The sequence below is a fragment of the Phascolarctos cinereus genome, unplaced genomic scaffold, assembly GCF_003287225.1.
Source record: "Phascolarctos cinereus isolate Bilbo 61053 unplaced genomic scaffold, phaCin_HiC Scaffold_1;HRSCAF=81, whole genome shotgun sequence".
NCBI classification, from domain to species: Eukaryota; Metazoa; Chordata; class Mammalia; order Diprotodontia; family Phascolarctidae; genus Phascolarctos; species Phascolarctos cinereus.
Window position 1 is genome coordinate 281,294,862 of NW_027555514.1, and position 22,152 is coordinate 281,317,013.

Below are 22,152 nucleotides of genomic sequence, written 5' to 3' on the forward strand. Positions count from 1 at the left end.
CTCTCCGGGGGAATATCCTCTGGGGGAAGGGAGGATGGATCTAGGATAGGAAGAAATCAAAGACCCCTGGAGGGCAGTACCAGCCTTCAACCTGGTCAGGAAGGGACCCCAGGATTGGCCATCAGCTCTGCTGGAATGGCACCTTTCCAATTCGCCTGGGAGAGGGAAAGGTGGACTTCAGATAAGGAGAAACCCAGACCCCGGGGGGGGGGCGGTGTTACAGGCCAGAGGTCAGAGCCGAGCCAGGAGAAGGTGGAGCCCCAGAATCTGCTGAGTTAGCCCCCGGGTATGGTACATCTTCCTGTTGCCAGCTCTCTGGCAGAGGGAAAGAGAGGCAGAAAATCTAGCCCAGTATCTTTGGGGAGGAGAAGAGGATAGAGAGAACAGATGCTGGGGATGGAGAGACTCTTGGCTGAAGCACTGCACATTCCAGAGTGAGGGGAACCTGGGATGGGGAGGATGGCATCTGGGACCTGGGAAGGGGGAGAGGGCAATTGCACTTGCTTAGGGGCTGCAGGGCCCCTGGGGCTGTTTTGATTCATATTCTAGATCTGGGAGTGAGAAAGTTGTAGGGAGGCTGCCTTGGAGGGTGTGAGTGGTACCTTCTGATCTTGGGGGCCAAGGTTCCATTTCTGTTTCAGGACCTCATGGGATAGAGGCCAAGCTGGGTCAGGGAGGACTAGGACAAGAGTAGCACCTCTTCAGTGATGAGGGTGATGCAGAAGCCTTGCCTCAGGTCCTAATCTGATCAACTCAGACAGGTTTCTGGTGAGATGGAAGAGAGCGGGGCCCACATAAGGCCACCTGTGGCCAAGGGCTGGCCAAGCTTTCGTGAAGTCATGCGTGTGGAGTGAAGTAGGAAACCCATGCCTTCTCAGTGATGAGTAGATGCCTAGATTCCATGGGGCCAGGATGGTGTCTGGGGCAGCATCCACTGGACAGGATTGCAAGACCTACCATCTGACCCAGTGGGGAAGCTAAGATGACCTGGGACAGGCTGAAGTGAGGCTGGCCTTAAGCTGGGGAGGCAGGAATGACTGTCAGCTTCTGGGAGAGGACAAGGGGAAGGCTTGGACCTTTATCGAAAGTTTTCATTTCTATACCACTTTACAAAACACTTCCCCGGATAGCCCTGTCTGGAAATTCTGGAAATTCCCTGTGATCCAAGAGCATTACAATTATCAGTCCCATTTTTGCAGATGACATGTTGGGCACAGAAGGGGTAATCCACTTACCCCAGGGTCATGGTGTCAGAGCTGCTGACTCTAATACCAGGGCATTGCCCCACACTCTCTGCTTTGGCAGGATCAAGGTAGGCCAGATGCCCATAGTTGCTTTGGTTTGTGTCTATTTAGAGTTACTAAGTCACCATCACAGTGCCTGACATAGGATGGTGCCCACCATAGGCACTGATGTCTTTTGCATGAACACATAGCTTTGCAAATTGATCTGGAATGATTTGTTACCTTTTTTTTAAAACAGTTGGGGAAACTGAGGTTGAGAGGTCACATGGTTAGTGGCAGAACAGAAGTAGAGTACATATTTCCCAGGGCTCTCACTAGCATCTTCTCTGATCCTGGCTTAGGAGAAATAATTAGCTTCTAAGGAATCTATTGGATTATAGATTAATCCTGGCTAGGATTCGTTGACTGGTATTCAGAGAGAATATTGAGTGGGAGTGGGGCTCTGGTGGGTTCCACAATGAAGAGTTTCCATCTTAACGGATCCTCAAGAAGTCCTCAAGACAGGAACAATTAATATTAGCGGTAGGAGGGAATGAGGAAAGAGGCAAATTTCTGTCAGACTCTGTTCAGAGAGGACATGTTTTAGAAATCAGAGCTCAGAATTTGGAAGGGACCTCTAATCCAACCCCTACCAGAAAAGGAATCCCCACAACCTAACAGACATGTGGTTATTTCGCCCCTGCTTGGACACTTCCAAAAACCATGGTGCCTTATCTCTCTTCCCCAGCTCTCCTCATTGCACAGAAAGGGTCCTACCCTCTATCCAACTCTGGGGTGGACTAGGTAACTTCTGAGCTGTTCAGTGCAGTTCTTGGAAGGAGAGTCAGGCTGGAGAGGCAGGATGACGAAAGGCCTAGATGTCAGGGATGTCAGGGGTCGGGAGAAATAAGGACGTTTAGCCTGGAGAAGAGCCTCAGGGTGAAGGGCACATGATGTCTGTCTTCAAGAATTTGAAACACTTGTGGTCCTGCCCTCTGGGGCCAAGCAGAACCATGGATATCAGTGTAAACAGGCAGATTTGGGCACGAAGAAAAGAAAAAATTCCTAACAACTCAAGCCATCCCAGAATGGGGTGGCCTGCCTCTGGAGGGGTTGCCATTCCTGGAAGTCTTGAGCCAGTGCCTGGATGACTCCTTGTTAGATGTATGCCAGGGGTCGCTAGTTGAGCTGGCTTCCCTCTATAACCCTTTTAGTGGGAAAGTGGTCCTGCACATCTGGTTGGGGGAGGGCAGGGGAGACCCAGCACAGAGCAAGTTGGAAAGTAATCAGTTTCATGCTAGAGACTGGAGATCCCCACAAAGGAAAGCCCACACAAATTCAATTCACCCAGGCCATTCAGATGGTTGTCCTTTAATGAAGGAAGGCTTCAGGCCTCCCCTGCCCCCACCTGTATCTCCAGAGCAGGGTATGTGTGCCTGCAGCTAAGTGGGACAGAGTTCTGGAATGAGAGGAAGGGTGTCCTGGAGGTGGGAAGACTTGAGGGAAGGGAAAAGGGCAGGTCTGACACCCAGCAACAGGAATTTCTAAGGGTCAATAGCTAGGTGGGAAGAAATAATAATCAAATTTGGGGTTCTGGAGCAGTGTTGAATCATTGAATAAACATTTAGAAAGTGATCTGAGTCCTGTGCCAGGCCCCACGATATGAATAAAGCTCTCCCTGCACTCAGGAAACTTCCATTTTGCCAGAAGGGAAACAGCCTAAACCTCAGTATGTAGTCATTTCTGATGCAGCTGGGGACTCTGGAAGGCCCTCGTGTAGGAGGTGAGCTTTGAAAGAAACTGGAGATTTGAAGAGATAGAAGGGGAGGGACCCTGAATGGGATGATTTGGATAAAGGGGGTGAAGAGGGGGACCTGCCTTCACAGTCTGAAGCTCCTGAAAAAGAATTTTGATTTTTATGTGTGTCTTTTGTTATATTACCTTCATTTCAGGATTATATTCTTCACCCTACACCCAGTAAGCTGACCCTTATACAAAGAATAACACATGAATCCAGTGCTCAGCTCCCATAGCCCCCCACCTCTGCAAAGAAAGGCCAGAAGGGAATTTTTTCCCATCTCTTTTCCTGGGCTAATTCTTCATTGTTGTTGTATCGCTTCCTTTTGATAAAGACATCTAAATTAAATGTTTGATTACAAACAACTTTGCACATTGACACGTGATACAACATTTGAAAATTTTGAGGAGAGAGGATTACTTCCCATTCAGGGCATCCAGGAAGGCTTCATGGGAGAATTCTAAAGGAAGGGAACAGACTGATAGTAGAGGGATTGGGTGGGGATGGGAGGAGTCTTCCTGGAAATAAGACCAGAAAGAGGCTTGTTGGCACCATCATCTCGAAGTTGACCTCATCACTCCCTTGTTCAGTGAACTCCATATCTCCCTATGGCTTCTAGGAGCAGATCCAAGCTCCTCTACCAGCTGCCTAAAGAAAGCCCTTCACCCTTGGGCTCCAGCCTTATCTTGCAGGACTCTCCTTCATACACTTTGCTTTCTGGCCAAACCAATCGACTTACAAAAAATAATCACCATAAATTTTGGTATGTTAATTTTTTTTTTTACAAAATGTCTCCCAGTGTTCCTCCCCCTTCCAGGGAGCCCTCCCACAGAGCAAATGATATTTTTTCAAAGAAAAAGAAGACAGGGGTAAAAAATAGAAAAAAAAAAAAAGAAACGGTCAATATGTTGAAGAAGTCTGAAAATAGAGAGGCAGTGTTTCACAACCATGGACCTCCCCCTTCTGTAAAGAAGTTGAGGGAAATGTCTACTTTGGAGTCGTTCCTGTTATTTGTAATTTCGAACCATTCACTTTGGATTGCTTTGCGTTAGTGGTTGTTTCCATTTATGTTGTAGAATGTATTTAGTATTGACTTGACTTAATTTTCTTGGTTCTGCAGACTTCACTCTGCATCAGGTCATGTAAAGCTTCCTAAGCTTGTCTGTGGTCGTCCCATTCATTGTGTACTGTAGCACAGTAATATTCCATTACATTCATTTACACAATTTGTTTATCATTCCCCAGTTAATGGTCATCTACTTTGTTTCCAATTCTTTGTTACCACAAAAAGTACTACTATAAATATTTTGGTGCACATGGAAATTTTGTTCCCAATGAAATCCACGGGTATAAATCCAGTAGTTGAATCTCTGGGTTAAAGGGTATGGTTGCCTTATTTGCTTAATTCGAAATTGTTTTCCAGCTCCACCAACTATGTACTAATAGGCCTGTCTTCACGCAACCTCTCCAACATTAATTTATCTTCTGTCATCTTTGCCAATGTGTTGGATGAGTGGAAGAAGCCCTAGGGCTGTTTTGATTTGCATTTTTCTCATGAGTGATTTGACATATTCTTTAACATGGTTATTACTAGCTTTCAGTTCTTTTGAGGGCTGTTTCTTCATCCTTCTGAGAACTTAACTATTGGGGAATAGCTTTTCGTTTTATAATATGTTAGTTGTATATCTTGGATGTGAAGCTGTTATCTGGAAAATTTAATACAAAGATCTTTTCCTATTCACTACTTCCCTTATCCTAGGTGCATTAATTTTGTCTGTGCATTGGCTTTTCCGTTTCATGTAATCAAAGTTATCTCTTGATCTCATTCAGTTAAGAATATATCTTCTACCTATAGTCATGAGAGGTATATGATGTTTCTGTTCTTGTTTTTTTATATTTTAATTTTTAGTATTAGTTTCCTGGAAGTTTCCTTTTTTTCCTCCATTTCCTCTTACGTAAAACAAAGATGTTGGCCTCAATGTCCAGCATCTGCTGGACAACTCTTACTGTTGTATATGGTCATATCCATTTAAAACATATTGTGGAATATGGTAGGTGTTGGTCCAAGCCGAATTTCTGTGAGATTTTTTTTTTGGCAAGGCATTTGAGGTTAAGTGACTTGCCCAGGGTCACACAGCTAGTGAGTGTTATGTGTCTGAGGCCAGATTTGAACTCAGGTCCTCCTGACTCCAGGGTTGGTCTAGCTGCCCCTCTGCCAGACTTCTTTCCAGCAGTTTTTATCCATTAGGGAGTTCTTTCCTAAGTAATTTCTGTTTTCTGCTTTATCAAACCCTGAGTCATTGAGTTCCATTGTTCTAAATCTTCCTCATCTCGTTGTTTCCCTTCATCTATTTTTTCTGTCCATCTTTCTGTCTGTCTATTTACGGACACCAGTTGGTTTGGGCAGCTGCTGCCTCATAATACAGTTTGAGGCCCAGAAATGATAGTCCTCTGCTGTTTCTAATTCATCACATTTCATTTTCCATCTTCACACCTTTGCATAGCTTGTCCCTTGTGGTTGGAATGCCCTGCCTCCTCACCTTGGCCTCTTAGAATCCCTGGCCTCCTGCAGAGCTCAGCTCAGACACCACCTCCAGGAGGCCTTTCCTGATCCCCCCAGATTCACTGTGGGTACCTATTGTGCATATGTGTTGTTTTCCTCCAGTGGAATATCGGTTTCCTGAGGTCAACAGCTGTACTTTTTGTCTCCATCCCCCCATGCCTAGCACAGTGCATGGCCCATCTTTGTTACCGTTCAGTCATTTCAGTCACGTTTGACTCTCCGTGACTCCATTGGGGTTTTCTTGGCAGAGATACTGGAGTGGTTTGCCATTTCCTTCTCCAACTCATTTTACAGATGAGGAAACTGAGGCAAACAGGATTAAGTGACTTGCCCAGGGTCACGCAGCTAGTAAATTACAGAAGCCAAATTTAAACTCAGGACTTCCTGACCCCAGACCTGGCCCCCTATCCCTTCACCACCTACCTTCTGCCTGGCCCATCCACTAGGACAAATAAGTACTTTATGAGTGATTGACCAAGATAGGCAGGAATGGCCCACCTTCATCATTCCTTCTCTGCCTTGGGCCCTAAGGCCTTTGAAGGGCCTGGGATTACCCAGAAGAGAAGGCTATGGATGCCTTAGACTCTTTGATGGCATTGTAGACCTTAACTGACAGGAAGCAACCAGGTGTTAATAAAGACAGAAGACAAAACAGGCATAGCTCTCATAGGAAAGACTGGAGTTTGGCTATTGGGCAGAATTCCATGTGACCACACTGCTTTAGGCTTCAGGAGCCTCTAGTCCTCATCCAAGCCCCCTCTTTATTTCCTAGGACTAAGGCTCCTTCCCATCTCTGGGCCTCAGCTCCTTTAGATCTTTCGTCTGCAGAATGAGGGGATTGGGTGCAGTCTAAGATTCCTTCTAGTTTTGACGGGCAGTGGTTCTGTGAGTCTCGAGAAGCTGCAGACTTTTAAAAAATATGATCCACATTAAAGAGTAAATGAAGCAAGAGGGAGAGAATTTGGAACTCAGAAGTATAAAATATTTTTACATGTCATTGGGAAATAGATATAGATATAGATATATATTTTAACAATGAATGAATGAGGCACCGAATTGGCCATGAGGCTCTTCTGAGCCCTGGCCCATGTGCTGGCCTCTGGGCCTTTATGATATCCCATTGAGTCAGCTAGATGGTGGAATGGAGATGTCAGACAGACAGGACTGAGTATTTGCAGAGTAGGGTTTGTCTCTGCAGCTTGAGGAAAGCAACTTGTGCATTCCTCATTTTAGCAAACTAGGTTCTGTGGTAGGTGGCTGAGCCTGTGTCCCTGCAGTGAAAGGGAGAGAGGGGGAAAAGGCAGCGTATTGACACTTCAGGCATCAATTCAAACATACTCTCTGTGGGGCACTTGGTTCCCTCACAACATCCACTGTGTGCTGAGCTCAGTATCACCAAGAAGGAAATGGGACCGGTGTTATTCTTTTCCATTTGTCAACTGAGGAAACTGAGACTCAGACTGGAATAAGTCCTAATTGTATCCTTTTTGCTCTGGTCTCCCGGTAACAGAAATGCCTAAGACTCTAATTGAGGAAGTTGTTAGCACTCTTCCTTCTGATAGACCCATGGGTTAAAGCAGGGAAGCAAAGCCCTGTGGGGAGACCATGGAGTCTGGTAGCCAGGCAGGCTGGCCAGAGAGGGGTGAGGAGAGCCGAGCATCCTCAGTCTAGAGCTGGAAGGGACCTCAGAGCCTATCAAGTCCAACTCCATCATCTTACAGAGGGGGAAACTGAGGCCCAGGGATTGTAACAATCCAAGGCCTCACAGGTCAGGGGCACAGCTTTCTGGAACCTTCCTTAATACTCCAAGCCCTTTCTCTGCTCCCCTGCTTCCCATACACCTTTTAGCTGGAATTGGTCTGTCTGTCACAGGTGCTGAAAGGGTTGTTCCTGCCTGGAGAACTGAAGTTTCCCTTCCCTTAATAAATAAATTCCCTTCCCTGTTTTTGCGTAGCAGTTTCCAGATGTAAACCTCCCTCCTCTCAAAGCCATCCCTTATAACAAAGGAGAAGAAAGGAAATCAGTAGCAGCTCAGCCTTACCTGACTGTATGTGCAATTTTCCACACCCATCGCCTCCCTCCATTCCCTTGCCCCCCTCACTACCAGGGGGAGAGGAGCACTTTCTCATCTCTTTGCTGGGAAAATCCTCAAAGGGATTCTCCTCCAAACCCTGAAAGAACTTCTTTTCTCACCCCCTGAGGCCTCTCTCTGGAAACTGCGCAGTGCAAAGAGAAATAGATCTGGACTTGGCCTTAGGGGTGATCAGCTGTGGTCCTGTCAGCAGCTGGGGTCCCACTCCCCACAATGGAAGGGGGATGATCAGTGTACAGACATTTGGGGATCACTCACTCTAGGCCATGCCCAGTGTCAGAGAGAGGAAGGAGATGCAGCCCCCAGCTGTGGGTGGAAAGAGCCTCTGGGTGCCGGGAGATGCAAAGATGAAAGCCAGGTTCCAGTGCAGCCTGTGCTGGGAATTGGCTGTGTGGCTGAGGGCAGGCCTTAGTACCTCTCTGAGCCTGGTTTGTTGAGTCAGATGGTGGCCTTAGGTCGTGATATTGACATGGTGCACATTGACTCACTCCCTGAGCAGAGCCCAGCACTGGGAGAGAGACAGAGGAGGACTGGAGGTGTGATTTTGATTTGGGCGATTCCAGAATGAGAAAAGCCCTCCCTCTACCAATGCAGGTCAGCACCTTCCCTGCCAGGAGGACAGGAGCTTCAGTAACTTGCTCAGGGATCATTTGGCCAGTAAGTGTGGCATGTGAGATTTGAACCCGGGTCCCGCTGGCTCTTGACACTTCCTCTAGCTAGAGAGAAACTTTGGGTAACATGCCTGGCGCTCATGGTCTAGGGGGCAATAGGACAGGCACATAACTAATATTTAATTTTGTAAAAAATGTACCTTTCCTCCTTTTCCTGGGGACACTGAGAGGTTATTAACTTACCCAGGGTCACAATGCCATGATCAGAGGGAAGAATTGAGCCCAGGCCTCTATCCATTGCACCACACTGCCTCTCAGAAGTGTATTGGGAGTGGGGACTGGACCTAGAACCTGTCAAATGAGAGAGTCCAGTCTAGCAATGCAGGTTTACACCTCTGTGACTCAAGAAAGGTGCCTAGAGCTCTGAGAGCTGTCCAAGGTGGCGCCCTAACCCAGAAGACCATGCTGCATCTCCATGATAAATCTAAGATGGTGGGTTTGACATGATAAGGAATCAGAGCTATAGTGGGGGGAGGGGAAGTTCCAGGCTTCCATTTCTCCTTTCCCATCTCAGACTCAGCATCTCTCTTTTCCCTCCACTCTACTCCACAGGGACCGGGAGCCTGACAGCAGCAGTGGAGACAGCGTCAGGGCGCCGGGCGGTAGTAGTGGGCAAACCCAGCACCTACATGTTCGAGTGTATCACAGAGCACTTTGGCGTGGACCCATCTCGCACCCTGATGGTGGGTGACCGGCTGGAGACGGACATTCTCTTTGGTCACCGCTGTGGTCTGACCACCGTGCTCACCCTCACTGGAGTCTCCAGGCTGGATCAGGCCCAGGCCTGCTTGGCTGCAGGCCAGGTTGACCTGGTACCCCACTACTATGTGGACAGTATTGCAGACTTGATAGCAGGCCTAGAGGACTGAGGCAACCTGACCAGAGGCAGGGCTGTCATCCTACCCCCATTTTTTCTCCCCAGTCTTTTTAACTCTATGCTCATGAGAGGACCCCTTCCCCAATCCCCATATCCTGATCCAGTTTGGATGTTTTCCTCCCCCTAACCCCGCCATACACAGACACACACACACACACACTCTCTCTCTCTCTCTCTCCCTCTCCCCCTCCCCCTCTCCCCCCCCCCTCCATCTTCTGGGATCAGTAGGTCAGGACCTGCTTCCCAGCTCCCCAAGGGACCTAGCTATCCCTTCTCCCTTTAGGTTGGGCTAGGTGTCCTCTCCCCACATTATCTCCTGCTTCCCTCTACTGGGTGCCATTTCCCTAATGGCAGCATCCCCTCCCCCTCACCACTTAAATCAGCCCCACTTCCCCCTTCTCTCAGCTCTGAAGGTCGATGCTGCCTTAACTTCTCTTCTTTCTCCTCACTTTCTCTCTTCTAGACCCAGGAACTATGACTCTGGGGGCACAGGGTGCCTCTGTTTCCTTCTCTGTAAAAATGAGGGTGTTAGACTAAATGACCTCTGAGCCCCCTTCCAGCTCTGAATCTATGATCCTAAGGGGCCCTTTATTGCAACACTCTGTGCCATTAATTCCCAGCCCCCTTGTTCTGCCTAGTTCAGGGGCTTCCCCTCTCCCATACACACCTACACACACATACACACACACACACACACACCCCCACCCCCTTCCAATGGGTTGAGCTTGGGGCCTGAATCCAACTGAGCCAATCAGCCTGGTTCAAAGTTCTGGAGCATCAAGTGTGGGTCACTGAGTTATGTCTCCTAAGGGACCAATCAGAAGTCTGGAATCCATTCAACTTCCAGGTCTTAGTGGACCAATGGGAGGGAGTGCCCTGAGTGCAGTTGGAGGGGCCATGTGGTTCCTGCCCAGATTTTAAGTGGAATGAGAACCCTGCTCCCCAAGGGCTGTGATGGACATGGTGGGACCCTCGATCTCTTTCCCTGAGACTGTTGATGTGCTTTGTCCCCCTGCCCCAGTATTTATTTACCAATTTATTTATTGAGGTGTTAGGATGCTCCAGGAGGGGTCACCATGACCCCTCTAAATGTACCCACATCCCCTCTTCCCCTCCAGGTACTTGGAATTGAATAAAGCAAGCCCTGGAATTCCTGTGTGTCTGGCCATGAGGTATCATTGGGGATTTAAGGCTTTCCTCAGAGCTGTCCATACTCAGCTGGCCAATGTCTGGTCTACTCCATTCCCCCCAAATGCTGGAAAATCAATCTGTAAGCACTTACAGAGTCTCTCATATGGGCCCCTGAGTCCCTGTTGGGCATAAGGAAAGACAATTCTCGCACCCTTACCCAAGTCCTATAGAAATTCTGGGTATGGATTCTTAGTATGTTGTGTGCAGGGTCAGTGGGTGAGAAAAATGCAGACTGTTAACTTTGTCTCTCTCTCCAATGCTCTGTATACAGTGGGCACTTAATAAATGTGGAAGTAGCTATGAGAGCTTCCTGGAGGAAGGCGTTATGAGCAAGGATTGGAAGGGAGCTGGAGGGGTAGTATCCTGATGAAAGCTAGAGGAATGGCCCATGAGAAGGGGTGCTCAGAGCACAAGGCCACTGCTGCTAAGGACACCTTAGGAATTGGCCAAAAACATGGTCTCTGTAGCTACTACCACAGGGCAACCAGTGATATGGGAAGGGTTTCCTGGAGGAGAAGGGATTTGACTTACAGCTAGAAGAAACCATAAAAGTCACCTAGGCCAACCCCCCCGCCCCATTTTACAGATGAAGAATGAGATCCAGTATTGAGTAGGGGCTTGTGGAAGGTTAAAGTGGCAAGAGCAGGATTTGACCTCATGGCCTCTTCCTCCAAATCCAGCATTCAAGCAGCTATCAATACAAGGGAAGTAGGGTGGGAAACTGAAGGTGTTTGGACAAGTTCCCCCAAGGGGTGGAATGGAGGGAGCTGTTTATCTGGGACTTGGACCTGGAACGGAAGAAGTAATAATAACCTCATGTTTCTGTAGCACCTGAAAGCTTGATTTGTTCTTCTGGGCCCTAGGGATCAGGATGAAGAGCATTTGGGGCAAGGGGTGGAATTGGGACCATTGGATCAAACATAGTCTTAGAGGTGGAAGGGACCATTTGACTCAATCCTTTTACAATTGAGAAGTGAAGCAATTTGTCCAAGATTACAGAAGAATTAAGTTGGGGAGTGTTTGTTATTTGATTTTGTTTAATCTATCTCCCCTAGGCGGGAAGTGCAGGTGTTAATAATGGACCTGGTCCCTGTCTGATCAGTATGGAATCTTTGACTTGCTCCATTTCCTAGGCAGCCTGCTGGCTCACCATATTGGTGTTATCTTAGCTCAGACACCTGATTGGCTTAGCCCACTGCTGCTCAAAACTCCCAAGGATGGCTCAAGAGATCTGCCAGTCATAACCTCTCCAGGAGCCCAGACTCCAGGCCTGAGCCACCACACTTGCCCCAGAACCAGGATAGGAACTGAGATGCCCCCAACTTTTCTACTGTACTATGAAGTGTACTTGCAAAGAGTCATATTTCAGCTAGATGTGAGGAGGAACTTCCTAAAAACCAGAGGTTTCCAAATGTGAAGTAGGCTGCCTTGGGAAGCATTGAGCTCTCTCTTATGGAATCAGTCCAGATAGGGACTGACTGATTTTTCTATAGGGAGTGCTATAGAGGGGACTTCACTCAAATACAGGTTGAATGAGATGGTCTGAGTTCCCACCCTGGTTGGAGAGCCTATAATTCTAGGACCTCAAGATCAGTGCCTTTGGAGCCTCTTTTAGGTTTTTTTGTCCTAAAAATCTCACTGTGGCTATCCTCTTCTGCCTCTCTGTCCCCAAGAGGGAAGGCCCAGGGGCAATTGAAGGCCCCCTGGGGAAGTCGGGAATGAGTGAGTGGACCCAGATATGTCCAAGTCTAGCCTGAGAAGGTCTTGGACCTTCAAACAGGGAGGAGTTGGTGCTCAAGGGTGGAGCTAGAACTATAACATGTAAGGTGTGTGTTAGGGGGAGAGAAGCAGGGAGTTCGGGGTTGGTGGAGGCTGGGAGAGACTGGAATTTCATGTGGAAGAATATGAGCTCAGCCCACAAGAAGTAGCAGCCAAAATCCAGCATGTGGGGGTGGAGGAATTCTGGAGTGCACATGACCTCAATCCCTTACTGGCCCTAGAGAGACACAAAAGCTCAGACTCTCACAGGTCATCAGGCAGAGCCACCCCCACTCCCGAAGGAACGGCCTTTAGAGCAAGAGAAGAGAGCGGAAAGGACGAGAGAGGGAGAGGCAAGAGGAGAAGCAGGATGATTGAGAGAGCTCACGGGCTTGTAGTTCTCAAACTCAAAGAACCAACCCTCTTGTTTTACAAAAGTGGAAACTGAGGTCCAGAGAAACGGAATGAGCTGTCTAAGGCCATATCAATATACCATCAGAGTCGAGATTTTCACCCAGGTCTCCTGACTCCAGAGAGAGCATTCTTTCACTGTACCATATGACCTTCCTGTGATAGAGAGAGGATGAGAAAAGAGAAAAGGAGTGAGGGGGTTGGCAAAATGGGTAGAAGAGATGAGCCCGACAGAGAGATGAGACAGCTAAGGAGATATGAAACAGGGTGGGTGAGAGACATGAGAGGGAGAGATGAAAGATGAGGGGAGAGACGAGAGGAAGTGAAAGTGATAAATAATGCAGAAGGAAAGATGGAAGGAGTGATGAGAGCATGAAGAGATGAATAATGGAGGAGAGAGAAGAGGCAGGGAGAAGAATCTCAGAATTTAAAATATCGAGTGCAGCCTCCTCTACTTAATGAAGAAATGTCCTCCAGATGAGAAACAAGAACAGGGAGGGAGAAACAGAGGGATGAGAGATATAACAGGAGACTAGCCAAAGGTAAGGTGAAGGAAAAAGAAAGTGGGGGGAGGGGGGAGGACAGGAAGAGAGAGACAGAAACAGAGGGGGAAAGTGAGAGGAAAGACAGAAATGAAAGAGAATGGAAGAGATGAATAATGGAGAAGGAAAGATGGAGAGATGAGAGGATGGAAGAGATGAATAATAGAAGAGAGAGAAGAGGCAGGGAGAAAGAGAATCCCAGGATCTTCAATACCTAGTTTAAACTCTTCCACCAAATAGAGAAATGCCCTTCAACTGAGAAAGAGGACAAGAGAGGTGAAATATAAAAGCAGAGATGAAAAACAGGAAAGGAGAGGAAGGAAAGGGAGAGATGAGGGAGAGGGAAAGTGAGCAATAAGAGAGAACTTGTTTGGGTAACACATTCTAAAAGAGAAATGAGAGAGAGGGACACAGGGGGTTGGGAAAAATTAGAGACCAAGAGGGAGGGATGAAAGCTGGAAAGATTGGAGTCAGGGAGAGGGAGAGATTTGAGAGAGCTAGCTAGAACCCCAAGGAAAAGTGGGGCTATGGGCAGGCACACCAGAGCTCAGGTGTGAATAAACTAAGTCCTGAAGGAAATTTGGGCCTTAGAGGAGCCCCAGAAGCCAATCTAGGTAGGCTGGGCAGACCCAGGACTGGTCACTTCCTTCAGAGAGAGCATTTGTTGGAGGGAAAGGATGACTAGGACCAGCCAGAGAGCCCCAAATGGAAAGGGGCATCAACCAGAAAAGGGTGGGTGGCCTCCCAGACCCCTGTGGCTGCCCTGTCTCACCCTGTGAGGAAGGAGAAGATAGGAGAGGCCTAGGTTAGAATCCTGGCACTGCCCTGCTAGCTGTGTGACCCAGGGGTGTCCACGTGCCTGCACTGAACCTCAGTTTCCTCTTCTATAAAATGGGGATAATAACTCAGGAACAGGGACAGAAGTCTCAGATTCTGGACTCCCAAAGCCACCTCCTTCTCTAATTGAGAAAGGGCCTATCTGGAAGGGTAGTTGAGCATCTACCTGGTCCAGAACTTAATCTATCAACAGTGTCCTAAGCACCTACTCCATTGGGCTAGGCTGGGGGATACAAGCAAAAAGCAGACCGGTCCCTGCCCTCCAGGGCATTTTGTGTTCTTTTGTTGTCGTTGTTGTTTTAAACCAAGATTGGGGTAAATGATTTGAAAGAAATCCCTCCTGGGCTCAAGAGAAGGAATGTTTTCCACCATTCATAAAGACCATTAGTAACTACCCTGGTTGAGCTCTAGGTAGGGCTTGAAGGTGATCTGTGGGTCACACAGCTGGTAGTGCAGTACCAGGAGATGGTGGAAGTGGGCCAACTTGACCTGAAAGGTCCTTTCCAATCCCGATTTTATGATCCCTGCCAGACCTAAATCCTATGATCCTGTGTAAAGGCAGAATTTCCTGGCCTCTTATGGCTGGTGAAACCAAAGGAGTTCAGGAGCAGACAGAGTTACTGGCCAGTATAGACTCTGCCTCAATTGGGTTCCTGCTAGGGGAGGGAGAAGCCTCCTTAGGCCTCAGTTTCCCATTACGTAAAATATAGGTGTTTGGCACATGACATTACAGTGGAAAGTTGAGTCTTGAAAAGGGTGTGGTGTGTGTGTGTGTGTGTTGTGTGTGTGTGTGTGTATGTGTGTGTGTGTGTGTGTGTGTTTATGTTCAAAACTGCCAATTCATCCTTAGCCCTTCTAGGTTGAAAGTGACATCTATGAGGCTGGGCTAGGCCCAGCTGGCACATCTGGCCTCACATCTCTTCCCTACAATTAAGGTTTCCTGAAGTCCTGAGTGAGGGGAAAATAAAGCTTTCCACCACCCCTCCCATGCTCCCCAATAGCAGTGTGGTCTTTGGCGGGGAGAAGGGAGGCCACACCCACAGCCAGAGGGGTCTGCAGCTGCAGCCCAGCTCTGCTCCCTCCCTCTTTCATCTTCTTCCAGGGTTCTTGGGTGGGGGAGAACAAGGGGCCCTAAAAGGGGGCTTGACTTTGCCAGGACTATGGGAGACAAAGGGGCTGGAATCCAGCTCAGGATATGAGTCACTTGGGGTTGGTGGGGGGCTTGGGAGGAGGGGAGCTATGTCTGTTCTGCCCTGCTCATTGCTGGGAACTTCTTCTGCTGGAGATCATGGTTTTTGTTACTCCAACCTCTCCAAGGTTTATGGAGAGCTTCTCTTGCCCTTGACATAGATGGTGGGAGAAGGAATAGTTAAGGGTGTGCTGGGCTTCGGTCCATGAGCCTTGTGTGCAAATAGAGGGGCTGTCCTGCAGGAAAGGATTGAGCCTGGTCCTGCTCAGCCCCAGAGGCAGAATCAGGAGGAATTAGAGAAAGGTGCAGAGGGACCTGTCCATTCAATACAATGAAAGCTGTCCGGAAGTGGAACCAGTTGATGCCATAGGGAGTGAATTTCCCATTGTTGGAGGTCTTCAAAGAAAGCCTCCTGACCATTCGAGGGGAATATTTCAGAGGAAGGTGTTATTTCAAAAGATGTATGAGGTCTCTTGCAAGTGGAGATTTGATGATTCTGTTCGGGGATAGGGATAGGGACCCAATATCTGATGATACCATATGTATTGGGAGCTTTCAGGTGAGCAAACTCCACCTTCCCCCCATCCAAGTCTACATAGTCTTGGAGCAAGGTATTTAGACTGATTTGTGTCACAGACCCCCTGGGCAGTCTGCTGAAGCCCTTCTGAAAAAAATGTGTTGTTTTGTGTTTTTTAATAGTAGAAGGAAATGGTACATTTCAGTTAAAGTTCAGTGAAAATAAAGATGCAGTTTCTTTTTCCCTCTCCAAGTTCACAAATCCCTTGTAATCTATCCACGACCCCGGAGATTTGTTAACTCATTAAGAACTCCTATCTTAGAGGGTGACCTCAAGCCCTGAGAAGTTAAGTGACTTGGAAGGTGGGATTTGAACCCAGGTCTTCTCGACTTTGAAAGAGTGGATCTCCATCCACCATGATGTCCTGCTTTTAATTCTATTAGGATCCCAATTTACAGATGAGCAAACTGAGGATCAAAGAATTGAAGAGACTTGCGGCTATAGATCCTGGCCTTCAGTTCCCCTCATGAGAGGCAGGGGTGAAAGAGTAGGGAAGATGGGGAAAAGAAGATTGCTTCTTTTCACTCAGTGTCAAAAGGGAGAATATTTCACAGACATCTCTGGGGCCCCTAACCTGGGTCCCATTCTCTGGCTGCACTGGGGGCCCCAGTGGGGTCCCTGCCACTCCCTTTCTTGAGCTGGCATGACTGAGTTTTCTGAGGAACCTCAGCCTGCCTCCCTCCAGCCTTGTGATACAGACAGGGCAGAAAGTGCTTTCTGACAGCAGGCCAGAAAACCACAGGCTCAGCCTCGGGCACCTTGCCAGTCTTCTTCTGGTTATAATTAAAGGCAGAGGTTGCTGACTGAAGTCATTTGTTTCGGGGGAGGGAGGACAATCCCCAGAGAGGGAGGACCTCCACAGGGATTCACTAAGGCCGGAGGCACCCCCAAACCCTGGGGGAGATGACCAGAGATAATGGATCCCTCGTTCCAAATGGAGACCAAACTGATTCCATTCCCTTCTCCCACCCACTTCATTCTTCAATGAGCCACCTCGAACTCAGTAACCTGAGACCTTGGGTAAGTTATTCTCACCTCTGCATCTCAATTTCTCTATTCAGAAAATATGGATGCTTAACCATGTATTATGGTGGAAAGAGCGCTGGACTTGGGGTCAGAGGAGCCAGGTACAAGTACAGGTTGAGCTCCTCACTGCCCAAGTGACCCCAGGGTCTCAGTTTCCCCATTTGTTAAGAAACCAGATGGTTTTCTAGGTCCTTCCACACTATGCCACCTTCTGATTAGGATGACTCTGTGGAGGCCAGGGGCTGACTCAACCGGACCAGAATATTGCCTTCCCTCCAGTTGGCCTCCGGCCCCTTCTCACCAATATCAGATTCCAGTTCATTCTACAACTGTTTTTCCATTCCTCCCTCAAAATCTCCACCACTCTCCTCCACTCCCATCCCCCAAAAGACAGCTTTTTTGGGTTTGGATGGGAGGGGGGAGGCTAGAAAAGGGCGGAGCTTGGTGTGGATGGGGTGTGGCTAAAGGGTGTCACCAGCTTGATTGGCCACCCCTCCAAGAAAGACTTCGAAGATTCCGTCGGTCCCGCCCCTGAGGTACGCCCCCTCCTCTTTTGCCTCTCTCGATTGGCGAAAAGTGCGAGAGGGCGGGGAGGGAGGGTGACTTAGCCGAAGCTCGGAGAGGGGGACCTGCTATATAAAGGGTCGGACAACGCCCTGAATTACCATCCGTGCAGTTGGACGTTATCCTTCGGGATCCTTTCGCAGCCAGGAGAATCGCCGCAGCATTTCTCATCTTCTGTCATGGCCAATGTGAGTGCGCCAGGGGCTGCTAGTCTAGGGTATAGCCTGAGGGTCCGGGAGTAGGGGCTTCCTCCGGGCTTGGGGCTTGTAAAGAAGCCGGGAGACTTGAGAAGGGTGTGTCCGGGAGGGGCTCTGTACGGGCTGGGCCTTCTCTTCTTCTCTAATCTCACACCCGGACCACTCCAGCTCTTGCAAGGGCTGCCCTCCCTCCCCTCCCCCTTGCAGCTGTCCGCGTCTCTGGCTGCTGGTCCCAAGAGCTTAGACAAACTGCCAAGTCCAGAGAGATCTTGGGGAGAGGGGAGCAAGAGGGGAGTGGGACTTGGCATGAGTTAGAGTTAGGGTGTCACCTGGCCGTGAGGAGGTGGGGTGGGGGTTGGCTGTGAGGGAATCGTTTTTCTTGAGTGTAGACAGAAGGGAAAGTGGCTAGATGACGGAGAGGGGGAATGGGGGCAGAGATGAATCTTCTGCCAGAGGGTGAGACTTTCTGGAATGAATGATTGTGTTACGGAGTTAACTCCTACCCAGCCTGATGGTACAGAGAGAGTCCAGGATGAGGAGGCTCCACTGGAAAAGGAGATGGCAGAAGGGGTGGGGCAGGGAGCAAGAGATTCCTACCTCCCCCCTCCCCACCACGCCTTTAAAAATGAGACCGAATTAGCCTCACAAATAAACTTCTTGTCTCTTCTCTGGGAAACCAGCGCACGAGATTCCCCTCACCCTGCCCCCAAATTACTTCTACATTGATTTAGAACAGGAAGAGACCACACATCTGTCCTGACTGCTTCCCTTACCCCTCTCCTAAGGGGAGGTAGGAGCGAAGGCACAGAAGAAGCTAAGCTCCTTTCCCTTATTTCTGCCAAGTCACCCTCGATTCCCCATTCTTTCTGAACCTCCCCCTCCCTTGCCAGCTCCCCTTCTCCTGGGCATGGCTGGCTCCTGCCCTAGACTGGGACCAGGACTTAGATCTGGAGAAGCTCTTCCTGCAAACTTTTCTGGGGAGGAATTCCTTCCCTGCTTAATCAGATGAGGACAGCTCATGAGGAGAGCAGGACAATGGGGATATGGGGGAGGCAAGGTAAGGATGACCTACCTACCAGGGAGTTACCCCATTGAGCTATAGTCTGTCTCCTACCCTTTGGGTAGAACCATGGTAATCGTTTCCCCAAGGACCAGGATACATGTGATGCCAGCCTAAAATGGTACTGGGGTAGCCATTCGGACAAAGAGAGCATGGGCCTGGCACTTGGGAAAAAATTTGATTTCCAGTTCTGATTCCGTTGCTCACTTGTGGGACCTGGGACAGGTCCCCTCTTACTCTTTTGAGCCTCAGTTTCCTGATCTGTAAAATGAGGAGTGGACTGGATCAATCATCTAGGTTAGTCCCCCATTTAACAGATGGGAAAAGTGAGGCCCAGAGACCCCAAGGGGCTTCTCCAAGATCACAGAATTAAGACTGACTCCCATTTCAGCACTAACCAATCTGGAGGAGCCTGCTTTTCTCGAACCTTCTTGGAGGGTGGCCCCACCCAAATGGAAGCTCTGGGTCTTCTTAGCTCCCAGGCAGTCCTAACCTCACTATGCTTGGTCTCTTCAGGAAATGATTGCCACTAACTTGGACCTCCAACCTGGAGTGTGCATAAAAATAGTAGGAGATGTGCCCCCTGATGCAAAGTGGTAAGTGGGAGATGGGAGGGATGAGACTGAGGTCCTGAAGTCCTCATGTGTGTCCTTGGCCTCTGTCTCGCTCTGTCAGCCTCTTCAGCCCCTCTGCAGGAGCTAGGCAGGCGGGAGGCGTGGCTTGCCCACTCTTGGGGCTGCAGTTGACCCATTCCGGTGAGAGGGGGGTGGAGGGGCAGGGGTAATAGAAAAAGCAGCATCTTCTAGAATGAATCACTTCCTGCCAAATCCTCGCAGGGCCCCAGGCTCCTTCTCTCCAGCTCCTCCTCCCACCCATTGAGAAGTCAAGCAATATCACATTGTGAATTACAGAGTTGATTTGAAGGGTATTTTGAGATGTGTGACCCAGGGATCAAGAGGGCTCCTGTTTCTGGCTACCAACCCCCTCAAGCTTTTGGTTATGCTTAGCAGTAACCACCTGCAGGGGCTTCTGGGAAGTTGATTCTAACCTGGGGGAATGGGCAACATTACCTAGGGACCTGCCCATTCCATCTATGCACTGTGAGAGATGAGATAAATAAGGCAAAATACTCACCCTGAAGAAGTGTAATGTTTAATTGGGGTATGGAGATAGACCCATATGAAGCAGGTATGTTATAATCATTAATAATTCTTTCACTTAGCAGGGGTTTTTTTTAAGGTTTACAAAATCTTTCCCTTATAACCCTGGGAGTGATTATATACCATAAAATATCTGAGCCTGGAGGAGCCTTGGAAGTCATCTCATACAACCTTCTTCTTTGGGGGGAAAATGAAAGGAAATTGAGTTTCAGGGAGAAGTGACTTATCCAAGGTCACACAGTGAATGCGTCAGCAGCATAGATGATTTGTCCAATAAAGCACTCATTTTCCCTGGCTCCTAGCCCACTCTGCTGACAAATAACCTCAGCAGTCACCAGGTGATGGATGCCAAGACAACAGCTTGTGCAAAAAGCTGAGAGAGAAAAGTCACTGTGAACTAGGTAATCAGGGGAGGCTCCCTAGAAGAAGAGGGATTCAAAGCTCAAGCCTCCAGGGAAAGCCGTTCTACCCAAAGAAGGCTTTTCTTCCAGACACCCTCCAACATATGCATAATACAATTCAACAGACATTAAACAGTTGGAAAGGGTTGGCTTGTGTTTGAGGAGGAGCGTCTGAGGCCAGCACTCAGGGATGTGCTGATACATGTTGAACAACCAGCTCGGGGGCAGGGGAAAAGGTTTGTACCCTACTTTTAAGTTTAATTTTCATTATTACCATCTTCTCCATCACTTTCTGTTTTTGTTTTTTTGGTTAGGCAATGGGGTTAAGTGACTTGCCCAGGGTCACGCAGCTAGTAAGTGTTATGTGTCTGAGGCCAGATTTGAACTCAGGTCCTCCTGAATTAAGGGCCGGTGCTCTATCCACTGCACCCCCTAGCTGCCCCTTTGTTTTCTTTTTGTTTGTGTTTTTTTCATCACTTTCGTAAGTCTAGACAATTAATAAAACAAAAAATTCAAGCACGACTGGTCACGCTTGCCAGTTTCCAAGGCACTGGTGCTCACAGCAAATGTAACGCCGGGTGAGAGCTCGATCCTGTATATACCACTTGTACTCGATCCTTGCTTGAGCGTCAGGAAAAACTTCCGAATAGGAGCTACCCAGTACCTGGAATGGACAGTTTGGATAGGTAGTGAGCTCCCCGTCTCTGGAGGTAGTAAAATACATACCATGGTCACATGTTGAACAGGGTCGAGGTAGGAGGGGTGCTGCAGAAGAGAAGCCATGTCAGGTCAGGATAGGGTGAAAGTCCCTTTGGGGGTCTTCTAGCTCAGGGATTCTCTGAGTGGGGATTTCTAAGGCTCTGGCCCCCATGATAATCAAGGAGATGTGTTCTTGATCCCCAGCTTTAGGGTGAACCTGGGCAAAGATGAACATAACTTTGCCCTGCACTTCAACCCACGCTTCAACGCCTGTGATGATACCAACACCATCATCTGCAACTCCAAACAGGAAGGCTCATGGGGCACTGAGCAAAGGGAGACCAACTTCCCCTTCCTGCCAGGGAGCAGGGTGGAGGTAAGACCCCAGAATCAGAGCATTGTCAGAGCTCCTGAGGACCCAAGAGAGCATCTCATCCCTGCCTTGCATTTGACAGAAGAGCCCTGGAAGCAGACTCTGATGGGCAAAAGATGAAAAGCTAGAGGGGAAAGGCGTCAGTGCGTTTCCAAAGGGCAGGGCAAGAGGTCCAGCATCCCTTGAGTTGGGTGAGGGGGCGAGAAGAAAGGGAGGGAGTTGTGACAAACCCTGGTCCCAGTAGGATTAGAGAGGACTCTGGGGTGTCCCAGGACACAAATAGGACCCTAGATGTAGAGCTGCAAGGAACCTCAGACACAGTCTAGGCTGACCCCCTCATTTTACAGAAAGAGAAACTGAGGCTCAGAATAAAGAAATGCTTTGCCAAAAGTCACTCAATGACTTGTAGTAAATGTCTTGAGGTAGAATTTGAATCCAAGCCCAGGGTGCTGTGCTCAGCTTCTTCTTCCCTCTCCTCATTCAGGTTTGTATGACCTTTGAAGGGAATCAGTTTACTGTGAGGCTGCCTGATGACTCTCAGATAAGTTTCCCCAATCGACTTAACCTAGAAACAATCAACTTCTTACAAGTTGGTGGTGACTTCAAGCTCAAAACAGTGGATTTCGAATGAGCCCTCCAGTCAAGGCAGCTTCAGACCCTATTCCTGACTCTTGGGTCTCTCTTATTACTAATAAAAGTGCTAATGATAACAGCTGACATTTTCTGTGTTATTGCGGTCTGGGGATATAGAGAGTTGGGTTTGGAGTTGGGAAAAATGGCTGAGTTACCCTGGATAAGTCCCTTCACTGCAGTGGTCCTTTGGTGACTCTCTGGGATGGGTTCTCCATCTGCGGTCTGTGGGTAGTTTTCAGATGGGAAAAAATGCCTCCTTTAGTCTCATCAGCTGCTGGTTTTTCTCGTTTTACTGTGCATTTTTATATAT

The 22,152-nt window shown here is 48.6% G+C and overlaps 2 protein-coding genes across 2 annotated transcripts in view; both read left to right on the forward strand.

Annotated features, from left to right (window-relative positions):
* The window catches only part of PDXP (pyridoxal phosphatase), an 11,447-nt gene extending 1,069 nt beyond the window's left edge, over positions 1 to 10,378 (forward strand). Inside the window, exon 2 of the mRNA XM_020982551.2 lies at positions 8,900 to 10,378. Coding sequence (XP_020838210.1) covers positions 8,900 to 9,216 — 317 coding nt within the window. The 3' untranslated portion in view covers positions 9,217 to 10,378. The remainder of the gene's footprint in view (positions 1 to 8,899) is intronic.
* A 7,021-nt stretch (positions 10,379 to 17,399) lies between these two features.
* LOC110205759 (galectin-1) lies at positions 17,400 to 21,926 on the forward strand. The gene is made up of 4 exons (XM_020982552.1): positions 17,400 to 17,507; positions 19,093 to 19,172; positions 21,041 to 21,212; positions 21,694 to 21,926. The coding sequence occupies exons 1-4, from the start codon at positions 17,499 to 17,501 to the stop codon at positions 21,838 to 21,840; spliced, it is 408 nt and encodes a 135-aa protein (XP_020838211.1). The 5' UTR covers positions 17,400 to 17,498; the 3' UTR covers positions 21,841 to 21,926.
* Positions 21,927 to 22,152: the final 226 nt, after the last annotated feature.